General features: G+C 45.0%; 1 protein-coding gene across 2 annotated transcripts in view; it reads left to right on the top strand.

Annotated features, from left to right (window-relative positions):
- Positions 1 to 666: 666 nt before the first annotated feature.
- The window catches only part of LOC147213686 (polypeptide N-acetylgalactosaminyltransferase 10-like), a 31757-nt gene continuing 12345 nt past the window's right edge, over positions 667 to 20078 (top strand). Inside the window, exons 1-4 of one of the 2 annotated variants that reach the window (XM_086142265.1) lie at positions 667 to 986; positions 12346 to 12448; positions 15442 to 15580; positions 15684 to 15850. In XM_086142265.1, the coding sequence (XP_085998391.1) occupies positions 786 to 986; positions 12346 to 12448; positions 15442 to 15580; positions 15684 to 15850 (610 nt within the window). In that variant the 5' untranslated portion in view covers positions 667 to 785. Of the gene's footprint in view, positions 987 to 7393; positions 7491 to 12345; positions 12449 to 15441; positions 15581 to 15683; positions 15851 to 20078 lie in introns of those variants that run through there. The other variant, XM_086142266.1, reaches the window with a different exon arrangement.

The raw sequence follows: 20078 nt of genomic DNA, 5'->3' as shown, positions 1-20078 counted from the left end.
TAATTTGATGTTGACGATAATAGTTATTATTTTTTTTATGATAATAATAAAGATTTGCTGAAAATAATTCGACTGGCCCATCAACTACTGCTACAACAATAATAATATTGACAAAATCATTCTAAGTTGAGCAAAAAAATGATTTAAATGAAATACTCTACTGTCAGACCCACAATAACTTCTACTAATAATAATATAGATCACAATAATTATGCAAAGCATAATGAAGATGTTAATTAAGATATAAATAAGTTTAAAATGAATAATATTACCTGGAGAACTTCTCCCAAAAATTCTTCTGCTACTAATAGACTTTATCATCCAAATTTTAATTTTTTTATTGTTGTTATGATCGTTATATTTTTTGGTTTACTTTTTTATTATTAGTTAGAAAGTTAAGTTTTAAGGGAATAATATAACCATAAAACACCTCCCGCTACTTAAAATAACCAACTTTAAAATGATCATGTTAACAATCGTTGTTATCATTAATTCCTCTGTTCGTTGACTTTGTCTTTTCCACTTCCTCATTCGACCATTTCCGGTCCGTCCGACCAATGAGCAGCCTCGCTCGCGCACCACATCTTATTTTGAAAAGGCGGGACCGGAAGTGGCTTCCCCCCCTCGGTCTATATAAACCGGAGCGGCGACGTTTATCAAGCTCTCCGTCTCCGGAGCGGCAGCGGCTCGTCGCTTCTCCTCCTCCGGCGGCGGCGGCGGCGGCGGCGGGCGGAGCCGCGGAGCACCGGAGCACCGGAGCACCGGAGCCCCGGAGCACCGGAGCCATGAGGCGGAAGGAGAAGAGGCTGCTTCAGGTCGCCGGGCTGCTCGTCGCCGCGCTGCTTTTCCTCCCGAACGTCGGGTTGTGGTCGCTCTACAAGGACCGGGGGGTCGACAGCCCGCCGGACGGGAAGGCGGCGGCGGCGGCGGCGGCGGCGGCGGCGGCGGCGGCGGGGGGTCCGGCCGCCGGCGGCGCCCCGGGGCAGGTAAGCCGGGATCTGTTTCCCCTCCGCCGGTGGGATTCCGGGTTCCGGGAGGTGGAGAAGGTCCAGATTGTTATCCTGGTCCTGCACGGGGAGTTGGTAGATCTCCAGGTGTTGATGATGGGGGAAGATGTTCTGGCTTCAGAGGTTCAGGACCACGGAGAAGGTCCTGAGTCTAACCGGGGTCGTCCTGGTCCAGGACTGCAAGGGAGAGTCAGGTTCTGAATCTGATCCAGGTCCACTTGTGATGCAGTAGATCCGGTTCCAGAGAAGAGTGAGAAGGTCCTCCGTCGGACCGGGATCATCCTGGTCCAGGGAGCCCTGGGTTCTAAGGACTCAGGTTCTGAAGCCTGGACTCGTGGTGGTCCACCTCTGATGGGATTCATTTATTGAGATGTTCTGGCTGCAGAGCAGAGTGACGTCCAGGACCTTGGAGAACATCCAGGTTCAGAAACCAGAACCGGGAGAGAGCCCGTCTGGGCCTCAGCACCATGGACAGGGTCCAGGTCCAGAACCATGGACAGGGTCCAGGTCCAGAACCATGGACAGGGTCATCTGAGCAGCTCCTGGTGTTGCTTCTCATTCACACCTGAGGAGTTTTGGAGTCTTCAGTGAGCCTTCTGGCTCTTTGTGGACCACGAGAAGGGGGACCTGGGTGGGAACCCAGGCTGGAGAACATGTAGAGAACATGTCTGAGGTCCTAGAAGGTCCTGGATCTGCTGCAGGTCCAGGTTCCTGGGGACGTTCCTCAGCCTGCAGAGGAAAAGCGGCTGATATCTCAGATACTTTCACTCAGGAGATACTAGAAGCTTATGAACCAATTCATCAATGAACTAATTTATTAATTGAAAAAAATTAAAATATGTCAATCAATGAAATATTAAAATCAAACTTAGATGTTAAAATGAATAAATTAATTAAACACACCTGGAAGAAATTAAGATTAAATTACATGAAAAATGAACGCAAAATGAAATCAAGCTAAGTCAAATTAAATTACATTACATTATATTAAATTAAATTAAATTTAAATTAAATTAAATTATTCATCCATTCATTCATACATTTATAGACATAAAACCATTAATTCTCTCATCCACACTTGTGGAACGGACCTTCAACACACTGTTTCAGACTGTGTGTGTGTGTGTGTGTGTGTGTGTGTGTGTGTGTGTGTGCTTGTGTGTGTAATTATATAGAATATATCTAGAACTATAACATTGAATGAATGAATGAATGAATGAATGAAAAACAATTTAAAGTGAAAAGTTTTTTATTTCTTGTCAGGTTGTGATTTTATTCTCCCGTCATTCATTCATTGATCCATCATTTCATCCTTTCATTCATCCATTTGTCCATCCATCATCCGTCCATCTATCCATTCATTTATTCATTTATCTGGTCATTCATTCATAGATCATCCCTTCATTTATTGATCCATCCTTTCATTTATTGATCCATTCATTCATCCATCCATTCATTCATCCATTCATCCTCTTTGTTTTCATTTCCATCCATTCATCCTTTTTGCATTCATTTTCCATTCATTCATTCATTTGCTCATTCATCCCTTCTTTCATTGATCCATCCATCCAATTATTCATTCATCCTTTCATCCATCCTTTCATTCATTCATCCATTCATCTTACAGACATCCATTTATCATCCATCCATTAATTTGTCCATTCATTCATTCATTCATTCACTCATTCATTCATCCTTTTTGTTTTCATTTTCCATCCATTCATCCTTTTTGCATTCATTTTCCATTCATTCATTCATTCATTTGCTCATTCATCCCTTCATTCATTGATCCATCCATCCAATTATTCATTCATCCTTTCATTCATCCTTTCATTCATCCATCCATTCATCTTACAGACATCCATTTATCATCCATCCATTCATTCATCCATCAATTCATTCATCCATTCATCTAACAGACATCCATTCATCCTTTCATTCATCTTTCCATCCATTCATTCACCCATTCATCCTTTTTGCATTTATTTTCCATTCATTCATTCATTCATTTGCTCATTCATCCCTTCATTCATTGATCCATCCATCTAATCATCATCATCCATCCATCCATTGATTCTAAGCAGAGGGTAACAGTTCCTCCTCCCTCCAGCAGGGGGCGCCACCATCTGCCTTCATGTGTGAGTAGAAGAGAGACGGCTCTGGAGGCTTCTCACAGGGTTCTGGAGGATTCTGGGTTCTGAATCTTGACTTGTAGTCCAGTTCTGATGCCATAGAGTTGAGGAGATGTTCTGGCTGCAGAGCAGAGTGACGTCCAGGACCTTGGAGAACATCCAGGTTCAGAAACAAGAACCGGGAGAGAGCCCGTCTGGGCCTCAGCACCATGAACAGGGTCCAGGTCCAGAACCATGGACAGGGTCCAGGTCCAGAACCATGGACAGGATCATCTGAGCTCCTGGTGTTGCTTCTCACTCACACCTGAGGAGTTTTGGAGTCTTCAGTGAACCTTCTGGCTCTTTGTGGACCACGAGAAGGGGGACCTGGGTGGGAACCCAGGCTGGAGAACATGTAGAGAACATGTCTGAGGTCCTCCTTGAAGGTCCAGAAGGTTCTCAGAGGGTTCTGGAGGGTTCTTGAGGGGTTCTGGAGGGTTCTGGAGGGTTCTTGAGGGGTTCTGGAGGGTTCTTGAGGGGTTCTGGAGGGTTCTCCACCGCTCCTGGTCTCTTTTGCATGTGTGTCTGCACATCTGGATGTTTTCAATGTTATTTAATTATGTTTAAATTTGAAATTGAATTTGAAAACGACTTTTTTAAACTCATGGTTTTATCTCTCTAGGAATTTTATTACCTTTATCTTATCTTTTTCCAATTTTTTCTCCTTTTTTTCTCATTTTATTCTTTTCAATTTTCTCATCTAACTTCATTTTAACTTCTTTTTTTTTAAATATACATTTTATTTTATTTCCATTTTATTCGTTTTATTTTGATGTTGCCTCTTCGTTTATTTATATTTCACTTGAAATAATCCGACCTCATTTCCTTTTTTACATTTTCAAATATGCCAAATATTTTATTTTTATTTTCAATTGATTTAATTCATCATATTTTAAAAGAAAAAAAAATTAAAAAGTTTTTTTTTAATAAAAATGCATTTCAAATATTTCTTTTAGCGCCCCGTGTACAAAACGGAGATGAGTGTGTGTGTGTGTGTGTGTGTGTGTGTGTGTGTGTGTGTGTGTGTGTGTGTGTGTGTGTGTGTGTGTTAGTCCTTATCGCTGTTATTATCGGTGTGTGTTAATTGTGATTGAGAGCTGCAGCCTCACCTCTTTCTCCCTCCTGTTTTCTTCTGAGTTCACCTCACGTCCTGCAGCCCATCTTCTCCACCTTCTTCTTCTCCTTCTTCTTCTTCTTCTTCGTCATCTTTGCTTCCTGCTGCCATGTCTGATAAGTGTGTGGGAATCCAGGGGTGATGGCAGTGGATGTGGAGTTGGAGATGGAGATGGAGGTGGAGATGGAGGTGGAGATGGAGATGGAGGTGGAGGTGGAGACGGAGGTGGAGACAGACTCCTCACAGTGAAACATCACAGGGGTGCTGTGGTGACTCTGGTTGCTCATCCTGATGATGAGCATGTTCTTCTGCACGTGCCCAGAAGAGGGCGGGGGGGCATTCATACCCTCAAAGTACTCTGAGTACACAGAGTACCTTCTGACACGCTGAGTTTGAAGGACCTGGTGGCACCACGGCATGGATCCTCATGTTCTCCCCATGTTCTCCTTCTTGGGTTCCCACCATGTTCTCCAGCCTGGATGCTCTCCATCTTCTCCTCTGTGGGTTTCTCCATGTTCTCCTGCGTGACTTCTCACCACCTTTTCCTTCCTGGGTTCCCTCCATGGGTTCTCCAGGGTTCTCCAGGGTTCTCCAGGGTTCTCCGTCCTCCCAGAAGCGGTCAGTAGGTTCCTTCCAGACTCTGCATCATGGTTGGACTTTGATTGACAGGCTGGGATTAGCCCCGCCCACCACCCTGATGTTCCTCACCTGTCCATCATCTGCTCGTTTCCTCCAGAGGCTCCGCCCCCTTATTCTTTAAGCCCCGCCCCCTCCCAGATCAGCCGTAGCCGTGCTAGCAGCGCGCTAAAAGGAAACACTGGCTAGAGTTCTTGTGAACATGCACGATTTTCATTCAACACACACACACACACTCACACACACACACACACACACACACACACACACACACACACACACACACACTGGCGTCCCCGACGTTGCCGGGTTTGTTTATGCGCAGGAGTTGATTAAACGGAGGCGAGATTATTGGCTTGTTTTCGGCCGAGCGGAGACGAGGTGGACGTTTAAAAGCAGGAACAGCCTCTCTGAATGTGTGTGTGAGTGTGTGTGTGTTTGTGTGTGTGTATGATTGACACACACAAACACACACACACACACATGCAGGCAGCTGGAGGCCAGTAACGAGTGTGTTTTCCAGCGTAACGGCACGTTAGCCGGCGCTCTAATCCTGACTTCTTCACCTGCCACTCCTCTCGGGAAATACAGAGGTGGGCATTTTTTAGATATCGTGTGTGTGTGTGTGTGTGTGTGTGTGTGTGTGTGTGTGTGTGTGTGTGTGTGTGTGTGTGTGTGTGTGTCCAAGAACAAGGAACCTTATCATCTCATTTCTGTCCCATCTGCTTTTGGATTTTCTAGCAAGAGCCAAAATGCACTTCCTGTTTAAGCTCCCCTCGCCAGGATGCACTTCCTGTTTGGGCGCCCCCGGCAAAAGGCACTTCCTGTTTCCACATCCCTGGCCTACGTGCACTTCCTGTTTGCACGCCCCTCGGCAGAAGGCACTTCCTGTTTCCGCGTCCCTGGCCTATGTGCACTTCCTGTTTGCACGTCCCTCGCCAAGATGCACTTCCTGTTTGTGTGCCCCTTGCCAAGATGCACTTCCTGTTTGCACGCCTCTCGCCGAGATGCACTTCCTGTTTGCGCTCCCCCGGCTGACATGCACTTCCTGCCATTGTGCCTACATGACTAAAAAGTGCGTCCTCCTGCTAGTGGACCGTGGCGTTCCCGGCTGCTTCTTGGACTACAAATGGACTACAAATGGACTACAAATGGTCGACGGCAATGAAGAGGCGTCTGCGCCATTGTTTCTTTGCCTTTGTGTCCGAAGGCGTCGTCCTTCTGGGTCCTGAAGAGGCCGGAGGAGGTTAGGAATCTTCAGCCTGCTCCATGATGACACCTTCAGGGACATCACGGACGTCACAGTTGCTTTGCCGCGTCCGTCTTTAAGGCTGGAGTCATGGGCTCATGGGCTCATGGGCTCATGGGCTCATGGGCTCATGGGGTTGGTCCATTAGAGGTAGCGGGCGTGGCTAGTTGGAGACAGAGACGTGGCTAGTTTGGGGATAGCGGGTGTGGCTAGTTAGAGGCAGTGGGTCCAGGAAGTTGGGGCAATTGGGTGTGTCTAGTTGGGCAGGACTTTTTGAGGCAGTGGGCACGGCTAGTTGGAGCTAGCAGGTGCGGCTAGTTGTAGAAAGTGTGCCTGGCTAGTTGGGAACAGTAGCTTTGGTAGCTCGGGACAGTGGGTGTGATTAGTTTGGGACAGTTGGGCGTGGCTAGGTGGAGACAACAGGGAAGGTAGGGCTAGTGGAGATAGCAGACTTGATTAGTTGGCGATAGCAGGCCTGGCTATTCGGGACCAGTGGCTTTGGCTAGCTTGGGACAGCTGGTGTGGCTAGTTTTGGCCAGTTGGAGATAGTGGGTATAGCTAGCTCTGGAATTTGGGCGTGGCTAGTTGGAGACAGTGGGTATGACTTGTTTGGGACAGTTGGGGATAGTGGGTTTTGCTAGCTTGGGACATTGGGTGTAGCTAGTTGGAGACAACAGGATGGGTAGGGTTAGTGGAGACAGGAGGCTTGGCTATTTGGTCACAGCAGGCCTGGCTAACAGTGGCTTTGGCTAGCTTGGGGCAGCGGGCCTGGCTAGTTAGGAGACATTGAGCATGGCTAGTTGGGGATAGCGGGTGTGGCGAGTTGGCACCGAAACCCATTGGTTTCGGAAAAAAAACAAGTTTGAGTTTCCAAGCCGATCCAATCGGGTCGTGCGCGGCGCTCACGTGCTAACACGTCACCAGCGGCTAATGAGAGAGAGGAGGCAGGACACAGGAAGTAGCATCAGAGGACGACAGGTATTAGCGGGGGAAAGCTAAGAAGGGGTCGACCGAGCCGGACCGGACTACAGTAATGGCGGACGGAGCAGCTAGCTGCGCTAACAATAGCGACATTTGTTTCCACCAGCAATCAGGTTGGCCGGGTGTTTTTCTTGCTAGGTGATTGACTCGTCTGTGGCGCAGCAGAAGGTGGGGGTGGAAGATGGGTAATTGCATCTCGGGGGGGTAAAAGACGGAGAAAAGCTTCCTCTTCACGACATCAGCTGGCAGCAGGAGAGGAAGACGAGCCGAAAGGACAAGGATCGGCGAGGAGTGGGCCGATCCGTCCCCCCCCCCCCCCACGTCGATGAATGGTTCGCTCCGCTCTTATCAGTCGAGCTTCTAAAACTAACTCTTCCCTCTAAACCTCCACCGATTCTTTGTTCAATTCTTCTCGTCTCCTTCTTCCGCCCTTCATCGGAAAAACGAACTGCAAGGTTATTGATCTGCGGATTATCGATCACCAAAGCGATCGCATGGAAAATAACAAATAACAGATTAGTTAGCATTGTTTTGCTACTGTTGTTGTCGTTAGCGTTTCTGTCTGACGACAAGAACGTCCCCTGCGTGGGGTTCTTCAGGGTTCTCCAGAACAGATCAAGAACATGCAAGAGGTTCCTGATATGGAGACCCTGATCTCCCCAAATTAGCATAAGAATGGACCGATCCGCCTCGCCTGCGCCGGAGATAGCGAATGAATGAATTTATGAATGACAGCCATCTTGCTTTTGCAAGAAACTTTGTGAATTGAATTGTGTGTGTGTGTGTGTGTGTGTGTGTGTGTGTGTGTGTGTGTGAAAACGCCGTGAATGAAAATGCCGGTTGCGCTAACGAACGCCGCAGCTCCGTCACTCGCGAAACCATCGACGACGGCCCCCGAGGGCCCCGTCTCACCGCGCTAATCCAGCTTAATGGCTTCCACACACACACACACACACACACACACACACACACACACACCTCCCACAGAACAATACGGCAGGGATTAGTGTTTTTTTTTTTTTTAACTGAAAACAAAGTACAAGCTAACGCTAATCATCGTAAGGACGCCGCCTCTAAGGGCCCCCCGAGGTCGCCGGCGTTTGGTCTGATATTTACCTCCGCTACCTTTTCACCGTCCAATCACAGCAAAGCCCCGGCATCTCACAAGGTGGCGTTTCATTCCCAGCGGGTCCTTTTTTTTCTTTTTTTTTTTTTTAAATATATTTTTTATTTTGTTTTTTTTTTATACAGCGTATTATGTTCCGATTAAGTTTCACAGTAAAGTTAAGATAAAGTTTAAGGCTAAGAAGTGTATGCTAACAGCTAATCGTACTGTGATTTGAGCTTCTTTTACCTCTTGATAAGTCCTGTTTGCTTCGTTTAGCGCCTGCTAGCTGTTGTTTGCACCCATTAGCTCTTGCTAGCTGCTGTTTGTTCCTGGAGCTCCTCTTTGATCCACTTACCTCCTGTTAGCTTATTTTAGCTCCTGTTAGTTTCTTTTAACTCCCAACTGCTTCCTTTAGCTCCTGTTAGCTAATGTTTGCTCTTTTGTTCTTGTTTGCCGTTGTTTTTACCCATTAGCTCCTGTTAGCTGCTGTCTTCTCCTGGAGAACGTGTTTGCTCCTATCACTCAGGTTTGATCCAGTTAGCTCAACTTAGCTCCTGTTAGCTCCTTTTACCTCTTGATATGTTCTGTTTGCTTCATTTAGCGCCCGTTAGCTGTTCTTTGCACCCGTTAGCTCCTTTTAGCTGATGTTTGTTCCGTTTAGCTCTTGTTAGCTGCTGTTTGCAGCTGGTAGCTGCTGTTAGCGCCAGTTAAATCCTGCTAGCCTGGTCCTGGAGCTCGTATTTGGTCCTGTAGATCTGGTTTGAGCCAGTTCGCTCTTGTTAGCTCCCGTTAGCTCTCCTACACTAGGGAGCCGACGTTGCAAGGAGGAGCATGTTTCCATGACGGCGGCGCAACGGGCCGTCCTTCCACGATGGCGGCCAATATGGCGGTTGAGAAGCTCTGAGCCAATAAGATACCCCGCCCCGAAAATCCCACCCCGAGGCGCCATTCTTTAATTACGGGGCGTCCGCCAATACAAAACGGCGGTATTGATGCGGAGAACATCTAGCTAACGTGACGGGGGGGTTAGCGGTCGATTCCTCCGCCCCCTCCGGGGTCCCCTGGATCATGATTGGACTCTTCCAAGGTGAACGTGAAGGTTCTTCTCGGTGGAGAAAAACAACTGCAGATGGGAGAACGGAGGGCGGCGTGGCGGCGGTGGCCAGATTAGCATCGACAAGCCACCAGCTCAGCGATCCCAAAATTAGCATGAACGCGAGTTGACTCAGGGTGTCACTCAAAGGATTAAGATTAAGATTAATGAACATATGCTAACCGCTAATCGGACTGTGTTTAGATCTATTGAGTGCTTAAGATTTAGGTTCAAGGCTTAAATTAAGATAAAGATCAAGAAATCTATGCTAACAGCTAATTCCTGGATTTATGTGACGTTTCAGTTTAAGAGTTTTATGAGAATTTAAGATTAAGATCAAGAAATGTATGCTAACAGCAAAACGGTCTGGGATTTTATATATTTGTATCTTAAGATTGTGATTACATTTTAAGATTAAGTTAAAAGTAAAACTGTATGCTAACAGCTAATCGGACTGTTATTGGATTTATGTTCCGATGAAGGTTAAGATTAAAATTAAGATAAAGTTTAAGGCTAAACACTGTATGAGAGATCAGATTAGATTAAAATTGAGATTAAGACCTGTATGCTAACAGCTAATGGATCTGTGATGTGACATATTTGCATATCAAGATTGGGATTAAAGATTAAAATTTAGGTTAAGACTAAGATTAAGACCTGTACGCTAACAGCTAATCGGACTGCGATTGGATTTTTGTTCCGACGAGGGCTAAGATTAAGATTGAGATTAAGAACTGTATAATCTGAGATTGAATTACCTGCCAATTAAGATGTAGATTAAGATTAAGAACAATGACTGCATGCTAACAGCTAATCGGACTGTGATTTAACCCAAGTGCCGGTGAACAAGTGAATCCCCCTTTCACTTATCGCACTTCCTTACCCTTCATCTGCGGGATGCCTCTGCAAGAGAACGTCCACACACACACACACACACACACACACACACACACACACACACACACACAATGCCACAGCACTTGTGCCACAAGCCGGCGTGCTGCAGAGTGACAGTAAACTCGAAGGGAATTGAACTTAATTCAATGGAAGCGAAGGAGAATTAATCGGCCTCTGGACGGCAGCCGGGCCTGACGGACAGAGAGAGAGAGAGAGAAAGAAAGAGAGAGAAAGAAAGAGAGAGAGAGAATATTCCGGATTAATGCAGCGTCCAGTTCCATTCTCCTGCATCTCAGCGCTGAGTGACTCCGACATTTTGCCTGTTAGTTCAATTCTCCGCCGGCTGTTTGCCCTATCTGCATCTGTGTGTGTGTGTGTGTGTGTGTGTGTGTGTGTGTGTGTGTGTGTGTGTGTGTGTGTGTGTGTGTGTGAGAGAGAGCGGCAGGAAGAAGGCGCTCCTCTTCTTGCTGGTTCCTTCACTTGCAACTCCTGCTTTCCTTGAATATCACAATCTGCTGCTCACCTGCACATTTTACACACACACACACACACACATACACAATTACAAATACACACATGTGCACACACACATGCACATATGTGCACAAACACTCACAGACACGTATATATACGCGTGCTTGCACATACACACTTGTATACATCCACAGGCAAACACACACGATTTCAAATGCACACTTGTGCATGTGCACACACACATATGTGTACACACAGACACATACACGTGCACACATACACATGTGCTTACACAGACACGCACGGATGCATCCACACGCACACAATTACAATTCAAACATGTGCACACACACAAACACTCAATTACAAATACACTATTTTGCATGGACTCACACTCATATACATGCATGCTTACACATACACACACGTGCACACACATACACACACACGTGCATCCACACGCACACAATTATAGTCGACACATGTGCTTGCACACACACATGTGCACATACAAATACTCAATAACAAATACACACTTGTGATTGCACACACACAGATACATGCGCACGCACATACACACACGCATACATCCACATGCACAGACGCACACAATTACAAATACACACATGTGCTTACACGTACACATTTGTGTACACGCATACATTCACACAGACACAAACACTCAATAACAAATACACACTTGTGCACGCACACACACATACATACACGTGCACAAATACACGCATGCTTTCACTTACACACGCATGCATACACACACATACAAACATACAAATGCGCACACAAATACATGCAAGCATACATACACATGCACACAATTTCAAATACACACATGCACACGCATACACATGTGCACACACACATGCACACACACGTGTGCTTACACATACACACGTGTACATACATACATACAAGTACACACACACAAATATGCACACACATACATCCACACGCACACAAAAAAATACACACACATGCATTAACACGTGCTCACACACACACACACACACACACATACATATATATATATACACACACCACTCCTTTGCACGCACATTCATAAACACACACATACACACACAGGTGCACATACACACTCATGCACAATTATATACACACAGGTATACGTAAGCGCACATGAATTCATGCGTAAACACACACACACACACACACACACACACGTGTTTCCGTGTGGCGGCGACCATTCATGAGTCCAAGTAGTTTATAGTATTTATTATTATCATCGACTCGACCCAAAAACCCTGCCAGGCTTAATGAAGGGATTAGTGATCTCATCTGAAAATAATCCTTATTTTTGGCTGCAGCTGCCAAAACAACACACACACACACACACACACACACACACACACACACACACACACACCGCATTTTAAAGTTCTTGCCAAAATTGTTGAGTCGAAGCTGCTCCGTGCGCGAGTTATAATCTCCCACAAGGGGTTAAGTGGATTTATTCTCTTACTTATTCAGTCAGAAGTATTTGGAATAGAAGTATTTTGCTGTTTGTTTGAAGTATTGTGTGTGTGTGTGTGTGTGTGTGTGTGTGTGTGTGTGTGTGTGTGTGTGTGTGTGTGTTCAGGGGTTGAACGCGGTGCGGAGGGTGACCCAGGTGGGGCCGGATGGCGTCCGCAGGACGGACTGGCATGATTACGACGCCATGAGGAGGGACGCCGCTCGCCTCGGTGTGTATACGTGCACGCAAACACATACACACACACACACACACACACACACACACACACACACACACACACGAAATGGGAAATTCTGCTGCACTGCTAATGGGTGTAGGAAACGGTGTAGGACGTAAGTGTTAGCGTTAGCGGTCGTCAATCACTGTCTGCTTGATGGAGAGACTTCACTTATTTCTTATCTCAATTTATAATTTCGTGTTTTATCTTATTGTTTCTTATCTTGATTTATTATTTTGTATTTTATCTTATTGTTTCTTATCTTCACTTATTTCTTATCTCAATTTATAATTTCATATTTTATCTTATTGTTTCTTATCTTAATTTATTATTTTGTATTTTATCTTATTGTTTCTTATCTTAATTTATTTCTGATCTCAATTTATAATTTCGTATTTTATCTTATTGTTTCTCATCTTAATTTATTTCTTATCTTGATTTATTATTTTGCATTTTATCTTGTTTCTTATCTTAACTTATTTCTTATCTAAATTAATAATATTTCGTATTTTATCTTATTGTTTCTTATCTAAATTCATTTCTTATCTCAATTAATAATTTTGTATTTTATCTTATTGTTTCTTATCTTAATTTATTTCTTATCTTAATTTATTATTTTGTATTTTATCTTATTGTTTCTCATCTTAATTTATTTCTTATCTAATTTATTATTTTGTATTTTATCTTGTGTTTTTCTGATCTTAATCTATTTCTTATCTCAATTAATAATTTTGTATTTTATCTTTTTTTTTCTTATCTTAACTTATTCTAATCTTAATGTATTATTTCTTATCTTAACTTATTGTTTCTTATCTTAACATATTATTTCTTTTCTAAATTCAGTATTTCATATCTTATCTTATTGTTTCGTATCTTAACTTATTATTTCTTATCTTTCATAACTTTCATAACTTATTTTCCTTTTTCTTATCTTAGTGTTTCTGACTTTGTCTCATCTTATTTTTTCTTATCTGGCCTCGATTCATCCCGTCTTATCTCACCTCGGCTTATTGATTCTTATACGAACTTATTGTTTCTTATCTTGAACGATCTCATCTATTCTATCTTATCTTATCTTAAATTATCTTGTAACTTTATTCATACTTATTCCTTCTACGACTGCCATGACTTATTATTTATGTGTTGTATCTCATTATTTATGGCATCTTATCCGATCTAATCTTATTATCTTATCTTAGTTTGAATTATCCTAAGTTGTAATTTATGTCATCTTATTCAAAACAACGTGAAACTGTTTAGTTACAAATTTTTATTTTTTTTTTTTTTTTGTGATTACGACGGAAAAAAGTCGGGCGCTAAGTGAAGGGGTTTATCTCCGAAGGCAGCTATTTCTCCGATGCTAATTCCTTCAGGAATACAAACGGATCATCTCCGACTAATGGTTGCCGGGGCAACGAAAGGTCAAGGTTCACAGGAAACTACTTCCTGTTTGAGAGCGCGGATGGTTGAACCGCATGGATGAATGAGTGAATGAGCGGTCGTATGTTTCTATGTGGCGCGTGAACGTGTGAATGAATGGTTTTGTATCTGGAAATGAAGTGTTTACGAATGAATGAATGAATGTTTGTTTTTCTCGATATGGTTTATGAATGAATGAGTGAATAAATGGCTTTATGTCTCCATGTGAGCCGTGAATGAGTGAATGAATAGTTTAGCATCGTGACGTGTGAATGAGTGAACGAGTGAATGAATGAATCAATGTGTGAGTGAATGAGTGGTTCATGAATGAGTGAATTAATAGTTTTGTGAATGGTTGTGTGTTTCAACATGCCGTGTGAATGAATGAATGAATGGTTGTATGTTTCTGTATGTTTATGAATGAATGAGTGAGTGAATGAATGGTTGCATGTGTTAATGAATGAGTGAATGGTTGCAGGTCTATACATGTTTGTGAATAAACGGTTGTATGTCTCTATATGGCATGTGAATGGGTGAATAAATAGTCACATATTTCTATGGGGCATGTGAATAGATGAATGAATGAATGGTTGTACGTCAACATGTGTATGAATGAGTGAATGGTCATATGTCCAAATGACACGTGAATGAATGAGTGAATGGATGGTTGCATGTTTCTTTATGGTTCATGAATGAATGAGTGAATGGTCATATGTCTCTATGATATATGAGTGAATGAATGGATGAATGAATGAATGGTTGTATGTCTCTATAATTTGTGAATGAATGAGTGAATGAATAACTTTATGTCTCTACATGAGCCGTGAATGAGTGAATGAATAGTTTTGTAACATGATATGACATGTGAATGAATGAGTGAATGGATGGTTGCATGTTTCCATATGGTTCATGAATGAATGAATGGATGTATGGTTGTGTGTCTCTACATGAGTCGTGAATGAGTGAATGAATAGTTTTTCATGTCTGTACGACATGTGAATGAATAAGTGAATGGATGCTTGCATGTTTCTACATGGTTCATGAATGAATGAGTGAATGATCGATGTCTCTATAATGTGTGAATGAATGAGTGAATGAATAGCTGTATGTCTCTACATGAGTCGTGAATGAGTGAATGAATAGTTTAGCATCGTGATATGATGTGTGAATGAATGAGTGAATGAATAACCGTATGTCTCTGCATGAGTCGTGAATGAGTGAATGAATAGTTTTGTACCATGATATGACATGTGAATGAATGAGTGAATGGATGTTTGCATGTCTCTATATGATTCATGAATGAATGGCTCTTTGATGTGTGAATGAATGAATGAATGGTAGAATGTCTCCTTCACACGTCAATGAGTGAATGAATGAATGACAGTATGTTTATATGTTGTGAATGAGTTAGTGATGGTTGTATGTCCATATGACATGTGAATGAATGAATGAATGAATGGAAGTTCGTGAACTCAGGATGTTTACGCGACAAATATTCACCCTCTCAAGCGTCTCCTCCTGGTCCTCGGCTGATGTTCACGTGTTCACCTGTGGTCCTTCCGAAGGTCACGGCGAGCAGGGGCGCCCCTTCCCTCTGACGGAGGCCGAGCAGGTGGACCAGGCCTACAGGGAGAACGGCTTCAACATCTACGTCAGCGACCGGATCTCCCTCAACCGTTCGCTCCCGGACATCCGACACCCGAAGTGAGACCCGGAACGACCCGGCGACTTCCTGTTTCTGACGGCGAGTCTCGGAGGAACCTGGAGCGGCGATTTAAAGATGTGCGCTTTTATTTTCCGCGTGCAGCTGCAGGCAGAGGCTCTACGCCGAGAAGCTGCCCAACACCAGCGTCATCGTCCCGTTCCACAACGAGGGCTGGTCTTCGCTGCTGAGGACCGTCCACAGCGTCCTCAACCGCTCGCCGCCGCAGCTGGTCGCCGAGGTCATCCTGGTGGACGACTTCAGCGACAAAGGTACGGCCTACGGCGCCGTCTGAGGCCTAGCACTGCGGTGCTAAAGCTAGCCGCCGGGTGTAAACAAGAGTTTAATAATGACCAATGCTGGGAATAGCAGCAATTAGCTTTCATTCATGGCATCATTCATGCTGATTCATGTTTCCTATCTTTTTTCATTCATGGTTTCATTCATGCTGATTCATGGTTTTATTCATGCTGTCATTCAGGCTGATTCATGTTATATTCATGCTAGTTCATGGTTTCATTCATTCTGTCACACATGGTTTCATTCATGCTGATTCACGTTTTCATTCATGGTTTCATTCATGCTGATTCATGGTTTCATTCATGCTGGTTCATGGTTACACTCATGGTGTCATTCATGTTGTAATTCATGGCTTCATTCATGCTGATTCATGGTTTGATTCATTCTGTCATTCATAGTTTCATTCATGCTGATTCGTGTTTCATTCATGCTGATTCATGGTTTAATTCATTCTGTCATTCATGGTTTCATTTATGCTGATTCGTGTTTCATTCATGCTGATTCATGGTTTCATTCATTCTGTCTGTCATGGTTTCATTCATGCTGATTCATGTTTAATTCATGCTGATTCATGGTTTCACTTAACTTGTCACTTGTTTCATTCATTGTTCAGTTCATGCTGATTCATGGTTATTCTCATGGTGTCATTCATGTTGTAATTCATGGCTTCATTCATGCTGATTCGTGTTCCATTCATGCTGATTCATGGTTTGATTCATTCTGCCATTCATGGTTTCATTCATGCTGATTCATGGTTTCATTCACTCTGTCATTCATGGTTTCATTCATGCTGATTCATGGTTACTCTCATGGTGTCATTCATATTTTCATTCATGCTGATTCATGTTTAATTCATGCGGATTAATGGTTTCATTCATGCTGATTCATGGTTTCACTTAACTTGTCATTCATGGTTTCATTCATGCTGATTCATGGTTACTCTCATGGTGTCATTCATATTGTCATTCATGCTGATTCATGTTTAATTCATGCTGATTAATGGTTTCATTCATGCTGATTCATGGTTTCAATTAACTTATCATTCATGGTTTCATTCATGCTGTCATTCATGCTGAGTCGTGGTTTCCTTCATGTTGTCATTCATTGAACTCTTGCTGATGGAAGAGTGACGGCACCAATCAGCAACCCATTCATTCATTCATTTATTCTCCTGTCCTTCACACTGGGTGGAGGCGGGGCCTAATCCAAGGTCACCTGTCAATCAAATGTCCAGATCTTCAACCATTCAACCAGAAACCAGGAAGGAGAACATGGAGAGACACCTGGGCAGCGGGAACCTGGAGAACCCCAACTGTGTGTGTGTGTGTGTGTGTGTGTGTGTGTGTGTGTGTGTGTGTGTCGAAAGGACGTGTCTAATTCTTGCTTAATTAGCTCCTCCCCAAGGACGCCGCTCCCGTCCTGTCTCCACGGTAATGAGATGTTCGTCCTGCCACCGGTTCTGGAGGTTCAGACGGGTCAGACATCCAGGAATTCCAGGCACTTTGAAAGTTCTGGAAGCGAAGAAGAAGAAGAAGAAGAAGAAGAAGAAGAAGAGCTTCCTTTCAGCTCCCTGGAATCCTTCGTTAGCGTTTGGAATTTGCATTTCCCGCTCCGTCGATTAGCATAAAACTTTCTCCATGTTGCCGCGGCAGAACATCCGGAGAACGTTTGAAGGACATGCTGCGGTTCTCCTGCCGCCAGGGGACGCTTGACAAGCCTCTCAGAAGGACGGTTCCTCTCCGGGTTCTCCTGACGGTGATCTAACGAAAGGCGGTGTTTGCTAGTAGCGGCTAGCCGGCGCGGCTAAAGAGACGAACCTTCCGGTGAACACCATGCGTAGATTCCTCCTGCACCTTCTCCGCGTTCCCCGTGGATGCACATCGACCCGACAGGTCACGTGGCGGGCCGTGGCCCGGGGCCGGCGCCGGAGCAGCCCTCGCCCCTCGGGGCCCGGACCGGCTGGACACATAATTCATGGGCTGTCAAGAAACATCGCATCTACGCGTCGGTTGTGGGCCCGTCTAACGCCTGGAACTTCTTCAAGAAGTCACCGTTGCTTGATTTCATGATCTGCATTTTTGCTTCGGCTTCTTCGCGACCCTCCTGTTTGCACTTGGGCTTCACCAGAGGAGGCACTGCAAAGATACATGGTACCAGGTGCTATCCTTGAGGAACACCTCAGAGGAACAGCAGAACCGTGGAGTGGAGAAGCTCAATGGGGATCTTCTTGTGGGATGTGGAGGCGGGGTTCAGGCAGCTGCATGACTTGTATCCTCACATCGCACCTGGAGAGCCGATATGTGGAGGTTCATTGGAGAATGATGAATGGCCTGGTTGGGTGGAGGGTCTTCATCGGAGAACCCCTCCCGTCGGCAGGATGAGGGTCTGAGAGAATGCGTCGGAAGACGAGTCGCGCCGGAAGAACTCCGGGGCGCCGCAGCTGCTCGTTTGTTTGGCCTTCAGAATGAGAGGATCCGCCGGTTCTTTCTTCTCGGGTGAAGAAGATTCAGATGAACGAGGGGAAGCGTGGAGATTGGTCGGAACAGAACAAGAACTCGTTTCTGCACTTGTTAAGTACCCGGACGAGTACCTTCCTCGAAGGTAGCCCCTGGGAGTCTTTTGGGTCATCGGACATTAAACCATGAGGTAAAACGTTCTTCCAACAACACGACCGTCCAGAGGATTGTTCAGGAGATGATCAAGGAAGACCAGGATGTCACTTATCTCCTTGACATCTCATTGGTTGGACCTTTTGTTGTCCTGTTCCTGGAGCATACCGTTAGGACCTTACTCAAATGAAGGTCTTACAGAGTGTAAGATGATGATGCGCTAATTCAAGGACTGTATCTTTGTCACTTTTTCAGAGTGGACGTAGAATTATTGATGATTAGCGTATCTCATCACGCTAGCAACTCGTACCTTCAAAGAGTAGATGTTGGTGCAGGAGATCAGGCTTCTGAAAGCAGTGCAGTGGATTGTCCTTTTGTCCTCAGGCGGGAGAGCTCAATCTGGACAGACGTAATCTCAGAAAATAGTGCACATTTTGTTCCTCGGTAAACTGTCCAGCGACGAAAGGTGAATTTGACGCTTGTCCTCGCACCATTGGTCGATAAGGAGGTTAACCTAGAAGAATGGCTCCCAGCAGGGTGAATCCATGAGGCCAGAAGAGGCGTTGTGCCGGTGCTTTCTCTTCTTTTATTCTCTATTTTGTTCCCTTCCAGACGCCCCCCTTCCCCGAGTTATAGATGGGATGATAAAAGCGCCGTCCTCCTCCTGGGGCTTCTAAATCACCTCTTGGCGGTTCGCCGTCTCCGTGACAACTTGTGATCGGTGGTGGTGGTGGAGCAGGGGGCGGCCGTGATTTACCTCCAGTGAGTTGTGGACTTGAAATAAAAAGGAGAACCCCCCCCCTGTGAGGCTGCTGTGGTTCAGTCCTTTTTAACAGCTACTTGGTTCGATCCAGGGTTGGGGTCCCCCAGCCCTGGATCTTTACCTGCCCCCCTGCCTCTTAGTGGACCCCCAACCCCCATCTTTAGACACCCACCTCCTCCTGATGGTCCTCAAAGGTCCTGCTTAGGACCTAGAGGACGCCTCTTTCACAGTCGGCTGTTTATAATGCGTGCACCGCCAGCCTCCGGCCACTAGGGGGCGATAGAGGTGAGATAAGAGCATGTGTTCCACAGGAGTTTGTGTCCAGGAAGTGGCCTCCTCCTCCTCCAAAGGAAGCTTTGAGGGACCGCCGTGGTCACCATGGAGGTGGAGGCTGCGCTGTGTGAAGAACCACGTTAGCCGTTAGCTAAGCATGAGGTCCAAAATGTTGACGTTGCTCTGCGAGCAGGCGGACCTGAGATGGTTCCAGAAGTTCCTGGTTCCTCTGCTGTCTGAAGGCACCAAGAAATGGACTGAGGTCTGACGTCCTGCAGCGAGAAAGAAGCTAAAAACAAGACTCAACTAACTCCGTATGCTAGCTACGTTAGCTCGCGGTATCATTAGCAATTAGCATTGCTGTGTACGATAGCGCCCCCCACTGGTAGCCCAGCTCGCTAACCTCTACACACATCTCGAGGGGCTTCCGAACAAATCTTGTGCTCCGGCGGGAACTAACACACACACACACACACACACACACACACACACACACACACACACACACACACACACACAGAATGCGATAAGAACAGAAAAGAAAGAAAGACGTCG

The sequence above is a fragment of the Fistularia commersonii genome, chromosome 35 (assembly GCF_037954325.1).
Source record: "Fistularia commersonii isolate RoL2024-O1a breed Wild chromosome 35, RoL_Fcom_v1.0, whole genome shotgun sequence".
In the NCBI taxonomy this organism is placed as follows: domain Eukaryota; kingdom Metazoa; phylum Chordata; class Actinopteri; order Syngnathiformes; family Fistulariidae; genus Fistularia; species Fistularia commersonii.
This window is presented reverse-complemented; position numbering and strand designations above follow the sequence as displayed.